Consider the following 23,660-nt stretch of genomic DNA (forward strand, 5'->3'; position numbering starts at 1 on the left):
GTTTTTTAATCATGTCCTGTCCTTTCTGTCTCTTCTAGGGCTTGTGGTACAGAGCATGGAGTTCATCCAGCCAGCAGAAAACTACACAGTGTGCCAAGGAGACAATGCCACGCTCAGGTAGGCACCAGCCTATGTATCTATGCCACTTCCTGCCCCACGCAGCCATACTTTCTTTCTTGGATCTTCGAAATTGTTCTCAATCCAGTCTTGCGACCCTTGATTCACCAGGCGCTGCTTAACTACTGGAAATATACATTGTACGTTGCCCCATCCCCATGCTTATCAGAACTCTTTTATCCCTGCCTCACCACCCATCAGTGCCAAGCAGGAAATGTCAACAGAAAACATTCAGACATTTCATTATTACAGCCAAAGTTCTCAAATTCCTTTACAGTACTCCCTTCCCAGTCACTTCTGCTAATCTTCACCTTTCTCAGCTCTGCTTCATTTAAATTACATCCTTTCTTCATCAATTATTCCATTCAGTTCATTCATTATGTCATGTCTCCCTTTTTTCTTCATTTCCGTTTTTTTGTTTAAATCAAATATATTTTTAATGAAAAATGCTCTCCAACTAATGCCAAATCGTACATTCTACCGCATTCCTTTCTCCTCCCCCCTCATTTTCGCATCCTTACTAACTCCATTACTTTCTACCTTCAGTCCTAATGCTGTCCCTCTCCGTCTAAGATTCATTCGCTTTCTCTCATATTGACTTTTTATCTCACTCCTGTTTTCCACCCTCGTCTTTACCTCCTCCATGCATACTACTTTGTTTTTCCTCCCCCTTCTGTGATCTCTTTCTTCCCTGCCATGTCTACCCTTCCTCGCTGTCACATACATGTTCACCCCTAGTACACCGACTGACTCCACGCCCCTGTAATTCCTACCCTCCCTCCTTCTACCTAACTTCATCTTCTTTCCTTGCTGCTCTCTGTACTCCCCACACCCCCTAAAACGTCTGCACTTTTCACCTTCTTTCCTTCATCCCTAAACTCTCATCTTTTCTAGCAGCTTATGCTCTTCCCTTCCATCTTTGTAATTGCCCCTCCCTCTCTCCCTTCCACACTGCCTCTCATCCCCAACTTGTTTCTCTTAGTCCTGTCTTTAATAGTGCCCTTTTTTTTCTTTTCCAGTAGAAAAGTGAACCAAATGAGACGAAATGCATGATCTGGGAGGGGTGGGAGGGACTAGAAAGTTTAAGAACAATGAAAGCAATTCCCCTCAGCACAAAAAGTGCCCCATTACTGAAGGCTGTTCGCTCTCTGATTGCTGCCGGAGATGAAGCCACTGGCCTCTTACGCGCAGAACTAGTGCAAACGCATCCTTATTCTGCACAATCAGGGAGAAAATTGTATTTAATGCTGCTGTGCTGTATTCAGCACCCACCCTGCTTCCTCCCCCGCCCCTCTGAGACAATAGTTCATCTGGGAAGATACAAATGGAGGGGGGGGGGCGTACAGCCTACTCATGCACGCAAACCTTCCAGCTGCACAATTGTGTTGAAAGAAAAGAAATTACATCATGTGATGCAGAGAATACAGAATAGACAATTAATGGAAGCAAAACACAAACGGGTACAAAAGAAGATAAGCGGAAATACAGAGTCAGAGGAGGGGCTTTAAAGAAGCAATTTGGGGCAATGGGAAGAATTCAGAAGGGAAGGAAGTGGGGGGCAGAGCAGTAGAAAAGGTCGAAATTAGTTGGTCAATGAGAAATCTGAGAAGAAATAAACATTATTGGCAAGAGCGGCAGCACACTTTATTAGATATTGATAGATATGGAGAAGTGTGGCTCAATGATTAGAGTGGCAGACCCTGATGCAGAGGTCTATTCCGGGACCAGGGTTCAATTCTCCGCCTCGGTGGGTCTTGGGCTCAAAATTCCATGGACCTGATAATTTTCGCCTCGGTGCCTATTCCAATCAAGGAGTCCCACTCTGCAACTCTGGGCAATAGCTTGCTTAATCTCCACAACGGCCCCCACAACGCTAAGGATGCCTGGCCTCCACCTTGGGGGTTCCCAGGAGTGGACGCCTCACAGGGAAAGCCAGGATGGGTTCCACAGCGGTATTCGTACAAGCGCCTTGGGACCCTTGCGGGTGAGTAGTGCGCTATACAAGTATCAATTTACATTTACATTAGATAAAGGGGTCTTTGGTCAGTTGACAGCAACTCTACCCTGCGATCGTCCATTATAATAACTATTTCGGTGTCTCCTTCACTATATTCGTTACAGGGTAAACCCTACCCAGGCTCTCCTTTGATCCAACGCTTTACTAAACCCTTAAACTGAAGGGATCATCAACCACCTTCACCCCACATTCAATATGTTCAACTTTCGGGCACATATTTACTGTATCCGTAGCCAATCAAACGAGGAATTCCCACTATTAACAAGGATAACCCTGGCTCTTCAGATGAGGTCTGCTGCTCTCATGGTTTGATTGAAACCCACCATAGTCACAACAAGTCACCCACAGCTGGGTTACCTATTTGCTTGACTCAAGCTCAACATTGTCACAACAAACTCAGCCACAACTGGGTTGCACACACATACATGACTTGCTTGACAAGATTACCATTCTTCAGCCTAGCCTCTTATTGTTAGTCACATTCTGTAGCAATGCCAGTTGTGTTAGTGTGATTGAGCCCTGAGAAAGCTGAAAAAACATGGACATTAAATTGTGGCACTGTGGAGCCCTCTATTTCTATCCCAGGACTGAAGCAAACAGATGTGTACCTGGCTGGCTGTCACAAGGCGGTGCGGCAATGCAGTGTCACTGGACGTCCCCTTTGTGATGCTGGACCAAGAGACATGATGAACACAGTTGTTTACCAGTGCTGTCCCAGGCGTAAGATGCAATTTCATTCTGACTGGATACCCAATTTATCCTCGTTGAACACTTGACTCTACAAGGGAAGTGATAATCAGCAGGCGCAGGCAATGCACCGCAGTTTTATCTTGTTACTAGTTTTATTCCCTATAGTCTTGGAAAATGGAGGTATGGAGACTATTCCTTTTGCCTGCTGATTTTGATTATTCCTTGTCCAGTTAGACTCTATTTATGAAGTTGTCGAGCACAGTATTCTATTTTAAATGTGTAAGTGCCTACACATAGCCACATAGACCAGTGGAGGTTTCCTGGATTGTATGATCCTATATAAATCACTGCCTGCCCCAGAGGACACAAAGTGTTACCTACACATTTACGAGCCTTATGTTTGTTACTTGTCAACTTCTTTGGAAGGTACATTTTAAACACACAAGTTCATGCACTTTGTATGTACATACAAGTTCCAATAATGGGATGGCTCTCCAAATATTCTGGGACCGCTGTGCATGTGTGTTGACTCTTCCCTCGCCTCTGGGGGTCAATCCTTAGGAAGAGCTTACTGAGGTCTGATACCAAACAACACAGCTGCCTGCTCTGCATTAGAGGTATGCAAAGCTGCAAAGTTGTTCCTCCACAAGCTTCATGAAGACTTATGCAAAACTGTGCAAGCTTTTCAAACTTTGCAAAGGGGTGTGAAATTTAATTTACAAAATCCAATTGCAGCAGAAGTACATTTTATGCAAAATAATTTGCAACAAAAACTCCCATTTAGGTCATGATTACAAGCCGGTCAAGCCTTGTGGGGTTCAACGCATGCACCGCAACGGTGTCGAAATACTCTGTCAGTGTTGTGCAATTACAAGTTAATCCCCACCAAATATGGAACAATCGCGTGGACCTGGTTTTTAAGGTTAACATATGGCTGACAGAAGAGAGCATTGCATGCCCCATCATATGCTATATGTTCGTTTCCAGTGTCTTTCCTATAAGACCTGGGGTGGTCAGTGTGAATACCAGGCCCCCCTGTGGAGTACAATATAAGGTTTGGGGCCCTTTTGCTGTCCTCTCCAGCATTACCTTTCATCCGTGCCTTCCACTGACCATGTAGCTTTCTGCAGGTTACACGCCACACTTTTGTAAGATTGTTGATGGTTGAATATTACATGTCAGTCATGGGCTAGACTGTATGTCACAAGTGCACAATATTCTGCAGCACAACAGTAGATGGCATGGCTAGCAAAGTTGTAGGACATGAAGGTGAATTGTATTGGTGGTCTATACCCTGGTGAACTGAAGTACATTGTTATGGGGTAAAGATATGAAACAAATTTGAAACAAGCTCAAGAGTTATACGCAAAGGGGCTGACAAGCGGTATCTTATTGGGCTGATTGGCACGGATCTCAGGATCTATTACGATGAGCAAAGAAGCTGATATTAGAATAATTCAGGGTGCTCTAGCATCACTTCATGGTTACACCTATGGAATTCAAAGACTATATCATGTTGTTTGGCAATAATATCTGCTAACCTACAAGGCCAATTGCGCTGTTGGAATGTTGTCTTAGTCTCTCCCCAACCCTAAAGAGAAGCGGAGAGATTCCGTGAACGAGATCCCGTAAACACCAACATATATCACCTCGCTATAGATTTCATCCATTGAAAAGCACGTCATCAGCCTATATACATTTAAATATCAATTGATGCTGCTCTCGTGTCTGCCTCGTGGCTTCTTTGGCTAACTTAGAGTCATGAAGGCTGCCGTCAGGAGAGATCAGGACAAGGAACCAGGGTATGGTCGTCACTCAAGATCATCAGCAGAGAAACTCTTATTTGAGGGTGAATTACCCTGAGATACAGGAATCTAAGGGTAATAAAGGGGAGATATAGTCCCATTAGAAACACAAAGCGAGGATAGGAATAGGGTTAAGGGTTACTGATAACCAGTAATTAATAAGGGTAAAATGGATTTAAGGGTTAAAGTTAAAGGAAAAGAACGATAATGTAGGTGTTGGGACAGGAATCTACCCTGCATGGTGTATTGGTGGCACCCCTGTGCCATGTGAGACTGGTATCCTGACTTTTTACCATTCCAGTGGACACACTAATCTAGCAAACTCACCTAGGCCTGCCCATGGTAAGCTCAAGGTCCAGTAACGGGTCAATGGCCTGGAGAGACGCAACATGCGTACCCTCCTTTGTCGATATGCGACTACTCTCCATGGCTTAGGTTGTTGACATGAAGCATTTGTAGCAGCGTCCCACCTTTTGCCAATTAATACTTCAGAGCAAATATTTTTACTTTGTCTGAGAAGAGTCAATTTTCTGGCCCAGCTCGATAAAAATTCTAGATCGGTGTGGCACCCAGACCGTTTTGCTGCCATTCAGAACGCCTCTTGAGTGCTTGTGTACATTGCATTGCGTGTGTGGGTCTTACGGTACAGTAAGACTATGTGAGCAATCTAAGTAAGCTGCTAATCAGTGAGCTCCACTTTCAATGCCCCTGGTTTATCATGGTGCGAGGTGGAGGATGGTACAGCCAGCGGAAGTCTATTGCTTGTATTCCTGTGGCTCGAGGACAGAGACCCAGATACTGAAATGAGGATGGATGGAGGCACGGCTAACCTCAGGAATTCTAGGTGAACCTTTTAGAAAGGGATTGCTGATTTATTTTCCTGAGCCCTGTCATTTGGTGGAGGGGGTTGGGATGGGGGTGAGTCAGCAGATTCTGCTTTTATAGTTGGGAAACGTCTATGCCATGCTTGCCCTTTTCTCGTTCTTGATTGCTCCTTCAGGAAGGCTGATGACGGCCAGGTGGACAGTCTTCCCATTTCATCATGCCCATATTTTTGGTACAAATGCTTGAAACCAGTATCAGTGCTACCTGCTGTGAGAGCGCAATGGCTGTGTCTGCACTGCAGCCAGAAAATGACATTTGAAATAGAACAAACTAAAACAGGTTCACATACCCGCCTTCCTTCTTATACACCCTCAATGCTGACCGACCTACGTCCACGACCTACGGATAGATGTACCAGATATAATCTGGATTCTACATTACACACCACCTTTTTAGAATGTAAGCACTGTCAGATCCATTCCCCTTTTAAACAAACCTGCGGAAAGTTATAATCAAAGACAGGTGACACAAAAAACTATAATAGCCCTCATTAATGTCCGCTCCCTGGCAAAACACAGGCAAGAAATAGCTGACCTCCTTCTAGACAGGAACATTGATATAATGTTCCTGACTGAGACCTGGATGGATAAATCATCAGACCCAGATCTTGTGATAGCCGTCCCTAATGGATTCAAAGCTTATAGACCGGATAGACAAGGCAAAAGAGGAGGTGGGATAGCCATAATTGCCCGAGATACATACAAAATTCGAACTTCACCAATACCCACTATGACATGTGAGGCGCTACAGTTTGATATTTACCTGTCCCCCTCATATAACTTTAGAGGCATGCTATTGTATAGACGACCTGAAATCCGTTCAGGATTTCTCACAGAGGTTGCCACTATCTTGGAATCCCTTGCAACCGAGAAGTCTATAACAGTGTTGGGAGACTTTAACTTCCATCTGGACAGTAATGGGGATAAAGACACCCTGACCCTTCTGTCAGAGATGGAGGTTTTTGGGCTTTCGCAGTTGGTGACTGGACCTACCCATGCTGCAGGGCATACTCTAGACGGTATTTTCACCAATCTGGAAGGTCTGCACATTACCGATGTCCTCCCTATGACCTGGGCTGACCACCATTTGGTCCTAGGTACAATAAAGATTAACGAAGCACCTATTCCTAAAGCATCCCCCCTTAGACGTGAACCTTTTAAAATTTAGAAAGATATTAACATTCCGAACCTTAAGGTATCATTAGACAACTCTAAACCAACACTGTCCACTGACCCAGAAATAGCAATAAAGCAATATCAAGCTTGGCTGGATCATGCCACTAACAAATTAGTACCGGTTAAACTCATATCTAGAAACAGGAATTCCCCATCAGCGCCGTGGTATTCTGAGGAACTAAGAAAACATAAACAGCTCTGTAGAAACAAAGAAAGGCACTGGAGGAAAAACTATGATGATGAAAGTAAAAATAACTATAAGGAGCTCCTAACCCAGTACAAATCCTTGATCATGGAGGCCAAAAAAAAGTATTTCAAGGAGCAAATTGAAAGCGCAAAAAACTCCAATAAAATGCTCTATGAGATAACCAAGCAGTTGGCAGGAAACGCCCCTGACCATAACCCTCCAACCTCACAAAGCTTTTGTGACTCATTAGCTTCTTACTTTTTTACAAAAGTGAATGATATTTATTCGGCATTCACTTCTTCTGCCAATCATAGCACCAACGAAATAAATATGCCACCTACTTGTAACATCCTTCCACAGTTTGTGGAAATCTCAGAGAACCAAGTTCAAGACATCATCAGTTCTATTAAAACTGGCTCAGCACTGGACCCATGCCCTTTGAAAACCCTTCGTCCATTAATGAACACCTTGATTCCAGTTATAACTCAAATTTGCAACCTGATGTTCTGCACAGGAACTTACCCGATCCCTTTAAAAAAATCTTTACTGAAGCCCCTTCTGAAAGAATCTGGCCTAGATAAAACAGAGCTAAAAAATTACAGGCCTATTGCCAACCTCCCTTTTCTGGCCAAAGTGGCAGAAAAGGCCATGAACATCCAACTTGCAGCATTTATCGAGCAACACCATCTTCTCGACGAAACCCAATTTGGATTTCGCAAGTTTCATGGAACAGAAACGGCTCTAATCAAGGCGGCGGAGGACATCAGAATGATCCGAGATCAAGGAGGCTCAGCACTGCTGGTGCTTCTAGACCTATCGGCAGCTTTCAACACGGTCGACCATAAGATCCTGGTCAACCGTGTTGAAAAGATGGGCGTGCTGGGCCTAGCCAAAGATCTACAGGCATCATTCTTGATGGATAGATCACAAGCAGTGACCCTAGGACCATTCGAATCAGCAGAGTTGTCCTTGCCATGTGGGGCACCTGAAGGTTCTTCCCTAAGTCCGACACTATTTAACATCTATGTGTCGGACCTTGCTAAAACCATCAAAACCCACGGGATGAACCTTACCTCATATGCGGACGACACTCAGCTGATTCTAACCGTCAAAAATGACGGGGAAACTGTAGCAGAGAGTTTTAAAACAGGTATGCTGGCCATTGGACAATGGATGTCAGCAAACTGTTTAAAATTGAACTCCGAAAAAACCGAGGTGGTAACTTTCGGCCATCTTAGTCCCAACTGGTCCTCAGTTTGGTGGCCACCATCCTTTGGAGCTCTGCCTAAACCAACCCCCAAGGTGAGGAACTTAGGCGTTATCTTCGATGACAACCTGAATTTCATGGCACATGCTAAGCAGACGGCCTCTACGGCGTTCTACAAACTACGACTGGTAAAAAAGGTCCTTCCATTTCTCCCAAAAAGCGCAGGCAAGACACTGGTAAGAGCGCTAGTCCTGTCTGCATTAGATTACTGCAATGGCTTGTTAGCCAATGCTCAAATCAGGGTCATCAAGAAAATGCAGACAGTACAGAACGCAGCGGCCAGACTTCTCTCGGGAATCCCCAGATTCAAACCCATAGCTGACACCTTAAGAAGCTATCACTGGCTCCCCATCAGGAATAGAATTAAATTCAAGACCTTGTGCATAGTTTATAAATCACTGCACCAACAAGCCCCTCAATTCCTGAGAGACCACCTCATTCCATACAACCCTTCCCGACCTCTCCGTTCAGCCAAATTGAACGATCTGGTGGTACCTCGTACTAAATTGGTCACTTGGGGAGATCGACGTTTTCTGGTTGCTGCCCCGAAATTATGGAATACTCTCCCCCAATCCATTAGCTCTAGTCCAAACCTCCTGTCATTTAGAAGGCAACTGAAAACCTGGTTGTTTAACCTTGAGAGCATGAAGCCGAGCATAGGAGATGTCTGCAACAGTACAGCGCCGAGACGCCTGCGGGCAATTGTTCGCGCTTTATTAAATATCAAAAATAAATAAATAAAATACCCAATCTGGAAAACGTATAGAAACGTGTGACTGAAACTATCCAACTTTGTTCCAGTTTCACGTTATTCTTGACCAAGGGAGGGATTGTTTCACAGAGTTTTCTAAAAGCTGCTGTGGAAGCAGGGCTGATGTCTGGGTAACCACCAGTCTCCAAGAACTGAGGGTATATCACCTGAAGTATGCACACCTTGCGAGAGAAGCTGTGGGTCTCAGCGATGGTTCCTTCGCAATGGTGAACAAGCGTTGCCCCACTGCCTGGCTCAGAGCCAGCAAATGTAAAATAAAAAGATGTTCTTGCATAGTTTGCATTTGCAAGCTCCGAGCCAGCACTATAGGGAGGGGCAGGGCCTAGGCATGGGAGGTGGGCGGAGGAGTGCTACGCGCACTCTCTAAGCATACATATGTGTTAGGCCGGCCGTCCCAGGCCGACCAAAACAGACATGCACACATAGGTTTCTCCAGCATGGCTGCATTGTACAGCTCGGCTGGAGAAACCCCCACAGACTCCATGGCCTGAGCGGAGCATCTTTCTTGCCCACTCAGGCCAATCCCCACACTGCTCTGTGGCATGGAGATTGGATTGGAGTCTGTTGAAGGGTCTGCTGGGACCAGAAAGAGGAGAGGCAGCATGACGCGATGCTGGAAGCAGCTGGTGGCTAAAGGTACGTTTAAAAAAAAGATATATTATTTCTAACTCACACCCCCGCATGACCCCCCCTCTGCTCACATGCACACCACCCTTTGTTTGTGGCAACCGCCACTGGTGGTTCTTATCAGCATCTGGAAGCCTGACTGCTCCGAGATAGAAGGAGATTGCCTGGTCCTGCAAGAAGACAGACTGTCCAGGCAGAGAAGCCCGGCCTTAGACCCAGTGTCAGGAGCTCTCAGGTAAAACAGATTAAAAAGAGTGAGTGTTGCTGGGACCCACTTGATCCGAAAGTGGTCATCCAGTCTTCCAGAGCCTGGCCCTAGAGGTGAACTGCATAAAGAAACTCTGAGCCAAGCAAGAAGGTGCCTATCAGTCTAAGACAAACCTAAAGCACTGATACCTCCAGTGGTCCAAGAAAGAGAGGAGCGAGAATGCAGCTGCGGTCAGGTGATGTAAAAGAAGCAAAACAGGCACTATCCAGTTCTAGCCAAGCTGCGTCTCTGCTGAGCAGGTACCATGTGGCCTGGCTTCCAAAGACCGAATACTGTATTGGGCATGCACAAGAGAATCCTGCAGTGGGAAGTTATCTTGCCAGTAAGACTCTTTGGGTTTAAGCACCTATCTGTTGGCAATCTAAAGACTTCTGCATCGCATGCAGCATTCTGCTTCCGATCTGCTATCACTTAACATAGAATGATCAAATACGAAGCAGTTTCGCCCACCACTCCCCACAAATGAACAGATCAATGTTAAGCTTTGTTGATTGTTAGTTCTGTTCACCTTCACGATAACCCACGCTCACAAGGCCCTCCACGACACCGGACCTGCATACCTGAACAACCGACTCAAATTCCACGCACCCCAAAGGATCCTACGATCAGTCCAGCTCTCCTACGCTGTGGTCACCCGCACCAGAAAGACACGATCGGAAGGCAGCTCCTTCTCCTTCCGGCGCGGCCAGTGCCTGGAACGTCCTTCCGCTCCACCTCATACAGATAACATCGCTCCCCATCTTCGCAAGAAACCTCAAAACCTGGCTCATCGACAGACCCCTGTTTGATGGACTGGAATCTGCTAACCCCCCCACAACCCCAGCATCTTGAGACCCTTACGGGTGAGTAGTTGCGCTTAACAAATACCTGTTTCATTCAGAAAAAGATCTGAAGTTTGTGAAGATACCTTTAGATGTCCTATGTCCATTGCATATTTTCTTGTTCCCTGACTTTTGTGTCTTTTGACTCTGGCCGCTGTTCTGGACTAACACCAACTGTGGACATGGTATGGACTGTGAATATTTGGTACTGTTGTAATTACCTGAACCAGTCCCGGGGACACAGCTGGTGGTGGGCTCTTTTTAGTGCTGTCTGGGGTGCACCAGTGCTTTTGTCTTGCTGTGCTTTGAGACAGGTTTTGTACACCGAGCCCAATCCTTGCAAATGCTCGGTCAAGACTTGAGAGTGGGGGGGGATAAAACTCCCCAAATGGACTCAGTGAGTGGTAACTGAGAGTGGGGGGGGATAAAACTCCCCAAATGGACTCAGTGTGTGTTAACTGATGTTGCATTAGGAATGGTGAATCACTGAATCTCTTCTCACATTCACTACATATGCCTGGTCATTGTTGATGTCAGTGCTTGCTTCCATTTGAGAGAAATCTTTGCACAGGAGAGAGGACGCGAGCGACTCTGACTTATGATTCAAGGCATCTGAGGTTCGTGTTATGCATGGATTACTGATGTTGTATTAGTACAAAAGGGCCCTAAAACTCTTCTCACATTCACTCTATGTGTAAAATAAATTAAAGTTTATAGGTTCCCAACGTTAAACACATGACGATGGAAAGGAAAATAGGTATGAACCAGAGCAGTGTAGAGTACATTTTTGCTCTTCTTGAAACTGAAGAGCTGTAGACCTCACGCAGGGGGAACATTGCCACACCTTCAGGCAATGCAAGCTATTTAAAGCCATTTTATTCAAAACACTAATAAATGTAAAACTTTAGACATGGTATGACGAGGATAGCAGATGTCTCATGATCATTCTGAGCTTTTACAATGATCAGAACCCCCCTGTGATGTCATAATCGATGAGAGCCGCGCACAAGTGTATAGTAAATGCCGTGGCGGGGTTTCCTGTGACAGGGGCGGCGCCACCTGTAGCAGGCGTATGGCATCTGTTCTCAATGGCTGTCCTGCGGCGAGCGTCTCCACAGAGCAGCAAACGCTGTGCAATAAAAACACACAAAAACATAATACCCTTTTAGCACCTGAAAACAAAAGACATAATTAAACTCTACATTTTCCAAAGTGCTGCCTCAGGGTTTTTTAAAGCATGATACTTAAGTCTTTTTGGTAGCACTGACAGCCAGGAACATTGTGGTTTAAATTTGGAAGAGCTAAAGTTCCAGCAGAGCTGAAAAGCAGTTCTGTGTGTTTTTTTCTACCTTGAAGTTGATTTTTTTCAATTTCCACATTTCCTAACAAACTAAAGGGAGCATGAACTTTATACAAATTTGGGCAGTAGAGAGGAGTCAGGCCACTCAGTGTTTCACCATATATTAACCCCTTCACTGCGGCAGCTATTCCACCGCAGTGCGAAGGGGGGAGGGCGGCTGAGCGGTGGGCGCATGCTGGTGACGGAACCGCTCCGTCACCAGCGTCGGTTGCGCTGTGCTTATGACGGAGCGGTTCCGTCATGGCCCCGCCCGCTTAATAGAACGCCCAGCGCAGGCGCGGAATCTGCGCAGGCGCGTCGGGCGGGCCATGACGGGACCGCTCCGTCATCAGCACAGCACCACCGCGGCCGATGACGGAGCGGTTCCGTCATCAGCAGGGGAGGGGTTAATAAAACTATTTGGAGATTATATGGTGATTCGCATTTATATTCTGCGTACTTCAGAGATCAGGTTATTGCAAGAGGTGCATGTCGATGTACCACAAATGAGAGTGTCAAATGCACAGCAAGCCACACACCCTAGCAGGCAAAGAACTCTAAAGATGGCAGGTAATGGGATGCCAGAACTGCATACAATTTTACTATGACCCAGCTAGCAGATGCCGAGCTGCTCACCAAACTCTAATGCTGGCTTAGTTGTGTCAACATGATCTAGCCAACCTAGTGATGTCTTCACTGTTCCTCGGTCTATCTGTGTTTCCCTCATTGCACAAAGGTGTTTTGTGCAGGTTAAACACACCAACATGAGCAAAGATATTGCTGTGTCATAGTATGTGCTGGACTCAGTTCCAATACCATGATATGCATTGCAAGACCTTTGACATAATACTCTGCTCCTAAAAGAAAGCCCTTTTCAGCTACACCATGCACACTAAGGCTTTCAGCTTTCTCCAAAGGGGTTCCACTAGAGGCAATCTCCTTTGGTTAGTGGAGGAAAGGTCTGCAGTGTAGCTGGTACAGAAGATAGCACTTTCCAATCTTACGTTTGTTTCAAGGTGTGTTGCTAAGTCCAAGTCTACCCTCCTACATCAAAACATCCACTTCTCTGCTCTCCTTTCGCAGACAGATAAAAACCTGGCTGTTTAAGCAATAATCGCCTCATGAGCTAATTCGTTTCACTCAGCGCCGAGATACCTACGGGTAATTGAGCGCTTAACAAATAGCCTAAATAAATAAGTCAACAATAATAGGCTCTTGGCTTCTAGAGAGGTGTGCACACTACTCACAGGACCAAAGAGTTGAATAGTTTAATGGGTTTTAGAAGAATGAGAAAAGTATTAGTTTAACCAAGAATACACCACATGTTTAAGAGTCACAAGATCCCAATAAAACTCCTTCCCCACCTCGTAGTCAGCAGGACTGCACCAAAGTCAGTCTTTGCCTCATTGATCGCCAAGAAAAGTGGACCTTGCATGATACTGGACTCATTGCTTTATCTATGTCATGGTCAGCGATGGGACCTCAAGATGGCAACAGCAGGAGCTCCAGATGCCTCCTAGCTTTAAGGATTGAGCCAGAATGATATTTCTGGATATGGGTTCTGGACATAAGGAGCGAATCAAATATAAATAAAGCTTCATTCATTTGAATATAACTTTATTGAGAGATCATGATTGCAATATGCTGCTGACTGAAGTGTAGGAATATTGAATATGATATCGAAATGCAAACTTGAGAGTTTGGTGTCAAATTCTAAATACTTTTACTGTATAACATTGTTTCATGGCAAGGATTGCTTTCTTATTTTATATATGATACTTCATTTCTTTTATGTTAATGAAATATTGCGTCAGTGTCTTACGTCAATGAATGTAACTTTAAGAACCCCAAGACTGGGTCATGTGAAAAAGACCATGGCAGTGGTCGAAATGCATAGTTTTTCGACCTACATAAACACCTTACCATCGATCAGCGGGCTTGAGAATCATCTTTCAGGTGAATTATCGTACGCAATGTATATATATATATATATATATATATATATATATATATATATATATATATATATATATATATATATATATATATATATATATATATATATATATATATACATACATATATAATGTCTGGTTTAATTTCTTCAACGTTACTTCCTGTGGGGAATCATTTTATTTCACCGTCTCATTCGGTAGAAATTAACAGATATGGTTCTTGGGCCCTATTTACTGGATGTAAGCTCCTGTGGAAGAGATTGGGGAGAAATTTGCTGGGAGATGTGCATGGTTCAGTCAGGGACTGACATTAGCGCTTCATAATCCTTGAAGAGCGCTGGTTCCATCCTTGGCAGAAAATGAATGGAAGACCTCTGCGGCATCTCATAGCATCATGGCTTCCTCTCTCCCACCCGCGCGACTCCCATTATCCGGCGCTTCCCCATGAGTCGAGAGGTACTCCCATCCATGGGTTGTGATTAGCATTAAAGCTCATCACGCCGTCAGCCCTCCTTCTGCAGTCTGAGTGAGCGTTGACGAGGCCATCTCCAGAAGCTTCTGACCCCACCACGGCGGTGTCAGAGAGGCCGCCCCTAGCTCTGAGCACACGCGTCTCGTTAGCGGGTGAGCGGACTACGCAATGAGGCCTAGCAGGGAGAATGGGATCAGGAGTCTGAGCGGGGCACAAGGACTTTCTCCGCTAAAGCGGGCCATTAGCAGTCAACCGCCCAGGAGCAAGACACCGCTCCATTCCCGCCAGTGGCCCAGCTGAATACTGTATCTGCGCCATTGTGTGTCCTTGTGAAAAGGAGGCATGGGGGAATCACTTCCGTGTGTACTGGGAGCAAAGGTCACGGGTCAGAGATACACGCATGCCTGACAAAGCATAGCACGAGAAGCAGTCGACAGCGGTAGGAAAAATTAAGCAAGAATCAATGTCCCAGACAAGGAGGAAGGTAACAGGAAAGAAACTGAAGTAAACAAATAAGAAAGAAAAATAAATAAGAAAATTAAACAGTGAACGAGGAAAAAAGAGCTGTGCAAAAAGCATAAACAGAGGAACAGAAACAGAGCAACACAATAAAGAATAGACTCAGAAGGAATTATTCGCCAACATTTTTATGGCAGTTTTGACATTAGTATACATCTGATTATTTTAGTGATTGCCCTACTGACAATCACTAAACTAACTGTTTATTTATTCTCTAGTTATCATCTGAGTGGAATTTAAGGTTGTGTTAGTTCAAAATCAGCACATGGAGGCTGGCAATTTGTGGCATTGTGACACTTTAGCTCTCTTTCAAACTAATCCAAGTCTAAGTGCAGAAAAGCATATGATGGAAAGAGAATACAGGAAAACAAGTGAAAAGAAAAGGACAATGTACATGTATGAGAAGATGGTCAACGAAGAATAAGTCACAGAAAGAGAACAAACCCTAAATAGGTGGGAGGGACTAAGGGAGGGAAAGAGATGGGAGAGAACAGAGAAGAACAAGAGCGAGGGAGCGAAAAAAATAGAATATGTGATTTCAATAGAAAATATAGAACTTGTGAGAGAAAACAAACAAAAGTATAAGAAGGGAAATAGCAAATGAGAACATGTGAGACAGAGAGCATAGGAGGGCATGTGAAAGATGGATAAAGAGGGACAGAGAACAAAGGATAATATGAGAGAGCAAGAGTACAGTGAAGAAGATGAGAAAGAGAAAAAAGGAGATCGAGTGAGAAAAAGAACAAAGAACATGCAAGAAGGAAAGAAATGAGACTAGGCAAAAGAAGGAGAAATGAAGAAACAACAAGTAAACAAAAGACTCTTCACGGTAAACAACGTTTACTCCAAAACTTTTTTCCCGCAGGGATTCACAATGCGGTTGTTACAGCGACCGCTTTGTGATTCTGCATACCATTACTCCGCAAGCACGACTTGCAGGGGGATGGGGGAGGTGTTGAATTTAAAATCCAGCACCTTCCCTAGTGTCCGCACAGACTGGGGTTAGAATAGTAAATTATACCATTCAAACATCCAGCGCCCCCGCTCCGCAAGTTTCCGACTTGCGGAATAATGGTATGTGGAATCACATCACGGTCGTTACAACCTGCGGGTAAAAAGGCTGCGGGATTTCAACACATATTCCCACAGCTTCACTCCAGAGGGATCTCATTGGGCATTGATTACAACTAACCCTCCCCCCCCCACCCCGCCATGGCCACCACCAGTATCAAAACTCAGTCATGCTAGACGACTGAAGGGCCAGTCCCTTACTTGAAGTAAGAGTAGCTTTTTACAACTCCTGTCCCTACCCACCTATCTTGCTGTGCCTTAACATGTTTCCTAATACTTTTGATCACACATCATGTGTTGAGTTTGTCATAGAGGGCCATGTCCTGATGCTGTTTTCTGAGCTGCAACGGTGCAGAAGGGGCATCTTTGCATCTTTTTGGCATCTGAAACGCATGCATTAACTTGAAATATCTCTGAGTTTATTTATGTTTTGCTGACAGTGGAGCTTGGAAAGACAGGGCAGTAATTGCCTTGTTGTGTTTTCGAGCCCAGCTCTCAGAAAACAGGCATTAACTTGGAGATATTAGCAGGTAATATATGTGCTCATGACTCCAAAAAGAAGCGTTTAGAATCTTCTGCAATGGCAGTGTCGAAAGTGGCATAATGACACAGCCAAGCTCCTTTCAACAATAGGAAATGCTTCTATGACTATAGCTGATCGCTCAAAGGGATGGGTTCTAATCCCGGCTCTTCCAATTTCTCACACTGTGTGACCTTGGCCTTTTTTTTTATTTCTCTAACCAGTGTTAGAAGGTAGAAGTATGTAATTTTCTGACGCCAGGACACATTTCAGCAGCACCCACACATTGTCTGCATTCAATATGGAGCAGCAACGTGCAGGCTGCGAGGAGGCTGTCTTATATACCCTTCCAGCTGGACCCAAAACGAAGGCCTGATTCAATGAGCTATCAGCTCCTCTTTTGGAGTATAAAATAATACTGGATGGTAGCTATCTGGAGCCTAACACCTAGATGCCACTGCCATGGAAGAAAACAAAATTTCACAGGATGTTATCACTTCACAAGTACTCAAGAGAAACTATGATCAGGAGGCCGGTTTCAACTTTGTTCAACTTCCCATGTAAGAGATGTGTTTGCACTGTAAGAATGCAAGATGTAGCTCTGTGTATGAGTAATTACATAAATATTGATGTAAATGGTACTTCCTAGTTTTTTATACTTAATCCTTTTATAACGCTACTCAGGGTAGGATTTCAGAGCACTTACATCACACACAGAGGCACAATAAGTCGTACACCTGTGTACATCAATGTTCAGGAAATGTTACATAAGACAATGAGTGTTATAACATATATACGGTGTAGGAATTACATATTATCCTTATTTATAGACATCGTATATTAAGAGTGAAAGGTCGGAGGAAACACAAAGTCGAGGTATAAAACCTAATGCAGGGATTGTGGTTGTCTGTACTAATAAGACTGCATTACTTTCCTAAGGAATCCTTCTGTGCAATCTTGGAAAACATTTAGGGGCCCATTATGATGTCGGTCGGAAAGACTCCGACCGACATTTCCGTTTGCAATCCTGACCGCCTAATAACAAGGTAGGCGGTCAAAATTGAAACCAGACAGGCATTCCGGCTGTATTCCTATGGGCTCAAGGAGCCAACCGGCCAGTCGTAGGCCCCAAAGTAATCCCTGAGGACAGTGTTTCCACCACCAGGATTATAATGTCGGTTTCCGTCAGGCTTTCTATGTCGGGCTTTCCGCTTTGGGGGCCCCTAGCAGGGCCCCCTTACAAAAGTAGCCTCTGGTTGGAAGACTAGTGGGCAAAAATTGTCCCCTCCTGTCAATCCCTCCTGGTCATCTTGTAAAATAGTATAAAAATCCGGTTTGCGCACTTTGGATTGCAGTACAGGGAGTAAAAATCAGAATTTCAGAGTGTGTAAAATCAAATTTTGCAAGCTGGAATTCGTTACACTGTGGGTAAATGGGAATTTCATGCATTTTACAAATGACATCCTTCCAAATATATACCTGCTGTAAACTTGTGGGCAAACAGCGTGGTGTATGTATTTTGGGAGTGTGTAAAAAACACATCTGCAATTAGCACTTGAGAAAATATTGCCTGACTTGAAATACAGTTTTGGGAGATACACAGGAGTTTGCAGTAGAATTAGCCACCTATTTATAATCTGAAGCTAAGAACAGAAAAGAGACAGAGGGAGAGAGGTGATCTAAAGTAGCAAGCATGGATTATTATATGTAAAAAGTCCCTGTGAAAAGGTTATTGATTGTGCAAACTTAAAGTATTCCCATGAAAATCTTAAATTATCTTCTGGAGCTCCAAGGGGAAAGAGTGGCCACCAACACCCCCAACTTTGATGAGGACTTATCCCCATTTTTAATAAATTAATATGACCCCTGAGCAACCCAATGTCCAATAATGTCAGTACATAAGTACAGTGATCTTTCTTTGTCTTTTTATTCTCTCTTCTTCACATGAGATTAGGTTAATTCAATATATTCCGTAGTCACTTCGGTCAATCCAGTTGCCAACACATGTTTCGTCATTAGGTACATGAACCTCTGACTTCATCAAGGTTTTTTTAGGTATATCTCACTTTAAAGTACTGTTGTTGTTCCCAAAACATCCGCGTAGGCCAGTCAAAAAGGAGTAGTATCCTTCCTCTTATACATGTATATCGAAAGGTATCAACACCCTGTTTTCCTGGTCTCCAACGCGCGAGGAGAGTACTACTACAATGTGTGCGAACACGCTGGATCGCACACATCGTGGAATTACTCTCCTCACACATATGAACTAAGAGAGAGTGAGCGGATGCTGGCTGCTAATGTTCATATCCTGTAACATTTAGTGCTACTTCTTGCTGCAAAAGGTATCCCCTGGTCCATTTTGGACACAAGGGTGCATTTTGCAAAAAGAAAATAGCGATAAATGCTGGATTACGCTTCTGACACATTTACACATAATTTCAAGTAATTTTGCAGTAATCACACGTAACTACACTAGAGAGAATTACGCTAGCTACGCCCACCCGTGGAGAATTCCACCTCTGTGTCCTGTGCTCTTCCTCACCAAATATATTCATCAAATGCGGATACTTCTAACAACTCCAAAACTATGTTCTCCCGTGTGCAGAAATCTCAGAGACCGTGGCACACACTTTAAATCACTTCTCCAAAAGTGACAATCCAATTTTTTAATTTAGCAGAGTACAAAGCAATTAACTTGATTGCTTCCTTGAAAAGGAAGCTCTTCTGCAAAATCATCTTTGATTCAGCAGACAAGACCTGAAGAAAATCTTGCACGTGAGCATCACCGACAAGAGAGGGCCTGGATCGCAGCTGATCCAAGTCAACCATGGCTATCAAATACTGCGACAAGCTGAGGTAGTAACATTTCGAGCCCAAGCCAATTGTGGTTTTCACAAATTCAACCCAAGCCAAGGATGCAATCACACACCCGGTCCACGCCAATTGAGGTGATCATAAAACCAACCTAAGACTAAGGTGACAGCCACACACCCAGTCCACGCCTACTGAGGTGTCCAAAACTGCATTTCTGGCTGGCCACTGGAGACATGACTACAGAGTGGTACCCAACATCCTTAATAGCATAGGCAGAAGGAGGCTGTCGATATAGCCAAAACCTTCACTGACTACTACCACACCCTACACACACCCTACACTTCGAATGCCGGCCCAAACAGGCATGCAATCTCTTCCAACCCTATCTTCTGCCCGAAAGGAGGGCTTAGACTCCCTCATCCTAGAGAAAATTGAAGTAGCCCTAACTCACATGAACGCAGGCAAGACACCCCTTCTGGGTGGCTACACCCATCGAATACTACCAAAAAGTCCAGGAAATTCTCCCGCCTCTCCCCCCACTCGGGCGACTATAGTTGTCCTTCATAAATCAGTGCCTCACTCAAGCACTGTTCCTTCTGCAGGTCCATCTCACTAATCTATGCCAAACTTAAAGCCTCACCAAGGCACTCACCTGATGATTTGTATGTGTGCTTCCAGACTAGTTCACCTCAACCAATGTGGCTTTATGCAGGGTGTAGTATGCGCCACTGCATTTGACGTCTCCACCTGGCATTGGCCCAGCAGTTGGAGATAGAGATCCCTGTGCTTGCCTTCTCATCTGCTTCCAGAAACCATTGGATTCTGTTGATTGGTTCTTCCTAAAGGAGGTACTGCAATGTATGGCCTTTGGCCCACAGTTTTTCCGATATGCTCAACTCCTATACTCCTCACCGGAAGCCCAAAAGCATATTAAGAGGGTGCTCTCAAATCCCTTCCTAACCTGTAGTGGCACCAGGCATGGCTCCCCCATTTGCCTCTACTCTTTGCGCTAGCTATCGAGCTCCTAGCTAGGCTTATCCATTGCATGATCAGCTACAGGTCTGGTGGTGGGGCAAGTGCAAGAAAGATCGGATATCACTGTACGACAATGATGTCCTCCTTTATATCAGTAACCTACAGAAGTCTGAACCCCCTACATTGTGGATGCAGTCCCTTTGTGAGGAAGCATCAGGTCTTTATACCTACTGGACTAGGTCCCTTCTGGCCCCAAACACAGGAAGCATAGAGGCCGCCGAGTAGCCATTGCCCATCTTATCCCAATGGTTCAGCAACCAGTACCTAGGTATTCACATATCAGTGATTCCAGAGCTGACCTGGTCCCTTAATTTACCCCTTCTTTTGGTCTGCATGAAAAGAGATATTCAGGTCTGGGCACACCTTCCACTACACATTCCAGGCAAGATAGCACTCTTCAAGATGATGATTCTTCCTCCCTTCCAATAAACCCTGCAGAATATTCCTCTGTAAATCCTATCCTCTTGGTTCCAGTCCCTTACCATCATGATTCGTACCTTTTTATGGTCTGGTCAACCCCCTCCCAGAGCTCTTACCAAATGCTGCCAACCAACCTACCAAGGGGACATGGGCATGATAGACATCTGTCTTTACTACTGGCGTCCCAACTCCAAATAATTAATGACCCAATTTACAGTTCTTAGAGAAACACTGCATACACATCAACCCCTTGGCCGAGACGGTAATTCTGCCGTGACGCTGGGGGGAAGGGTGGCCGCGCAGCGCCGCCATGCTCGTGACGGAACCACTCCGTCACGAGCCACGGGCGCGCTGTGCTTCTGACGGAGTGGTTCCGTCACGGCCCTCCCGCTCAATAGAACGCTCAGCGCAGGCGTGGAATTGACTCTGTGCAGGTACGGCGCCCGGGCCGTGACGGAACCACTCCGTCACCAGCACAGCACGTCCGTGGCTGGTGATGGAGTGGTTCCGTCACCAGCGCTCAAGGGGTTAAAATTTTCTAAGCAAGGATTAAACAACATGCTACGTGTCCTATATGGGGTACGTTCTTCCAACAACTGTCAGAGCCCTCTAGGGTGGTGATACAAGCATGGCATGCGACATTGTGGATAACAGGCTGGGACAGGAGACCCACACATCATACGCTGCTCTGGTTCCGATACTGGTTAGGTAACGATTTTGAAGGATTTACCAAATGGGACAAAACCGGGCCCTCCCTCTTGGAAAACCTATGGCACAACTCCATCAAGAAATAATTTAAAGAACACCAATCCCAATTTACCATCTTCTCTATTCAATATTACAGGTATCCGCAACTGAGACATGCACTCTCTTGCAGCAAAGCAGATATTACTGCACTGCCGGAATATAGCCCCTTAGAGGCCAAACTGCTAGATGATTCCCTGTGGAAAGGAGGGATCTCTCAGATAGATATTCAAGTCACGTATTCCTAATTCCCCAAACAACAATTGTTTCCCTTAAGCAACAAGCCTTTTCAATGCAATTGGTCTCCCCTTTGAGACCTTAATTTTATTTAGCAATGCAGCACATTTGCCTGGGTGCTGAAACATCTGCTGTTCTTTAACATGGAGGGAAAGTAAGCACCAAAATGTGTGACACACCAGGTATGGGAGCACATGGAGAGAATTATTGCCTTTCAGCAGGAAATGGTATAGTCCAAAGCTCTGTTTTTAATATAAAATCAAGGCTTTCGGTGGTCATATCACAGAAAATACAAGATTTGAATACAAATATAATTGTCTACGGGTGCTCGTGGAAGAAAATTCCTATGGACTGGAATCTATAGCATGCTAAAGGGATTCTGGTATTTTACTGACCTCTACTGGTCGTTTTCCATCAAGACAATTAAATAGAGGCAATTGAACAAGCAGAAAGCAATTCTGGTATTTTACTGACCTCTTCAGGTCATTTTCCATCTAAACAGTTAATTAGAGGCAGTTGAAAAGAAAACAGTCCCTAAGCGGAAGCAGACAAGTCCTAGGGCTGATCCCCCACATAATACATACACATATAAGCATATACTAAATTATAAACAAGAGGTATCGAATGCTCTGCCTAAAAATGGATAACATGGTTAGGATGGTTGGAGGATGCAGACTGGCAGGATGCCCGGATGGTCCAGTGCACCCTCGCCATTCCAGCCCGTCCCAAACTCATTCTGCTCAATTACGTCCACACAACCTATCTCACACCCAAAAGGCCCTGGATAGTGGGAATGAGAACCACACCAAACTGTTCCTGCTGCTTCTTTCCTGAGGCAGACTTTTACCACGTGGTTGGGGGATGCCCAGTAATAGCAACAAACTGGAAAGCCATTGAGGCAACACTAACTGAGGGTCTAGGAAGACCAATGGAGTTCTCCCCTAGGATCCACTCCTAGAGATCCTGGAGTATTTGAGTGGCCACAGGGGTGACCGTGCTCTTGTGGGCATCCTTAGCGTCTTAGCCAAAAGATACATAGCATGCCATTGAATGGGCAAAATGGCGCCTAATACTTTGGCATGGACGGCGGCTATGGACTGGTGTGCCAAGCATGAAAACCCATAGATAGGCCCAATGGATGCCCACACTAGCACAACAAAAAATGAGGACAATGGTGGATCAATTCTGGGATAACCAAGGAAGGGGTTGTGAGATGTGGAGGGCTCGGGTGGGGATGGCCTGTGTAAATAATTCAAAAGCTGTGGCATTATGGCATGCTACCAAAAATAAATAAAATGTGGCTATTTAAAAAAAAAAAGAAATAGGCTACATTTGAAGTGAACAGTTCCAGTAGAATATGTTATGTAGTATCTGAGGCTGGAAGTTCACAGCTATTGACTAGGGGTTAACAAGCAAGGAGCTGTTTAATGAAACCTGCATGGATTTTTTTTTTCAGGAAAGTAGGCCACCAAAGACCCTCCAAGAGAATCCTGTAGCCCGTTTGGCCACCAGGGTCGAAAAAACATTTACTTCATCCAAATGTTGAAAACTGCAGAGAATATCCTATGACTGTTTGTGGTGATCCAGGGATATCTGTACCATATCTGATTCTCTGAAAAGAGATACAGTCAAAGGGCTAGAGAGGGTTTCCCTCTTCCCTATAGTTCTTATGGAGAGTCCTGTTGGTTGTGGCCATGTGCCATGATTCCATAACTAGGCCAACCATTCGTAAAGCAACTGTAGTTGCAAAGATATCAGGGATGAAGATGTGGCCGGACTACAGTCAACATTGCAATTCCCCAGCCCAAATCAGTTATATAGTGGATTCAGGGGGCTATCCCATTTTTATGGGCTCCAGGCCACATGACACTCCCTAACTGCAACCAGTTCGTTTTGAGGTGTA

The 23,660-nt window shown here is 44.8% G+C and overlaps 1 protein-coding gene across 3 annotated transcripts in view; it reads left to right on the top strand.

Annotated features, from left to right (window-relative positions):
• IGLON5 (IgLON family member 5) overlaps positions 1-23,660 on the top strand; it is a 976,255-nt gene that overhangs the window by 530,874 nt on the left and 421,721 nt on the right. For all 3 annotated transcript variants that reach the window (XM_086929916.1, XM_086929918.1, XM_086929917.1), the window contains exon 2: positions 39-117. In XM_086929916.1, the coding sequence (XP_086786042.1) occupies positions 39-117 (79 nt within the window). The remainder of the gene's footprint in view (positions 1-38; positions 118-23,660) is intronic.

The sequence above is a fragment of the Lissotriton vulgaris genome, chromosome 7, assembly GCF_964263255.1.
Source record: "Lissotriton vulgaris chromosome 7, aLisVul1.2, whole genome shotgun sequence".
Lineage (NCBI taxonomy): Eukaryota > Metazoa > Chordata > Amphibia > Caudata > Salamandridae > Lissotriton > Lissotriton vulgaris.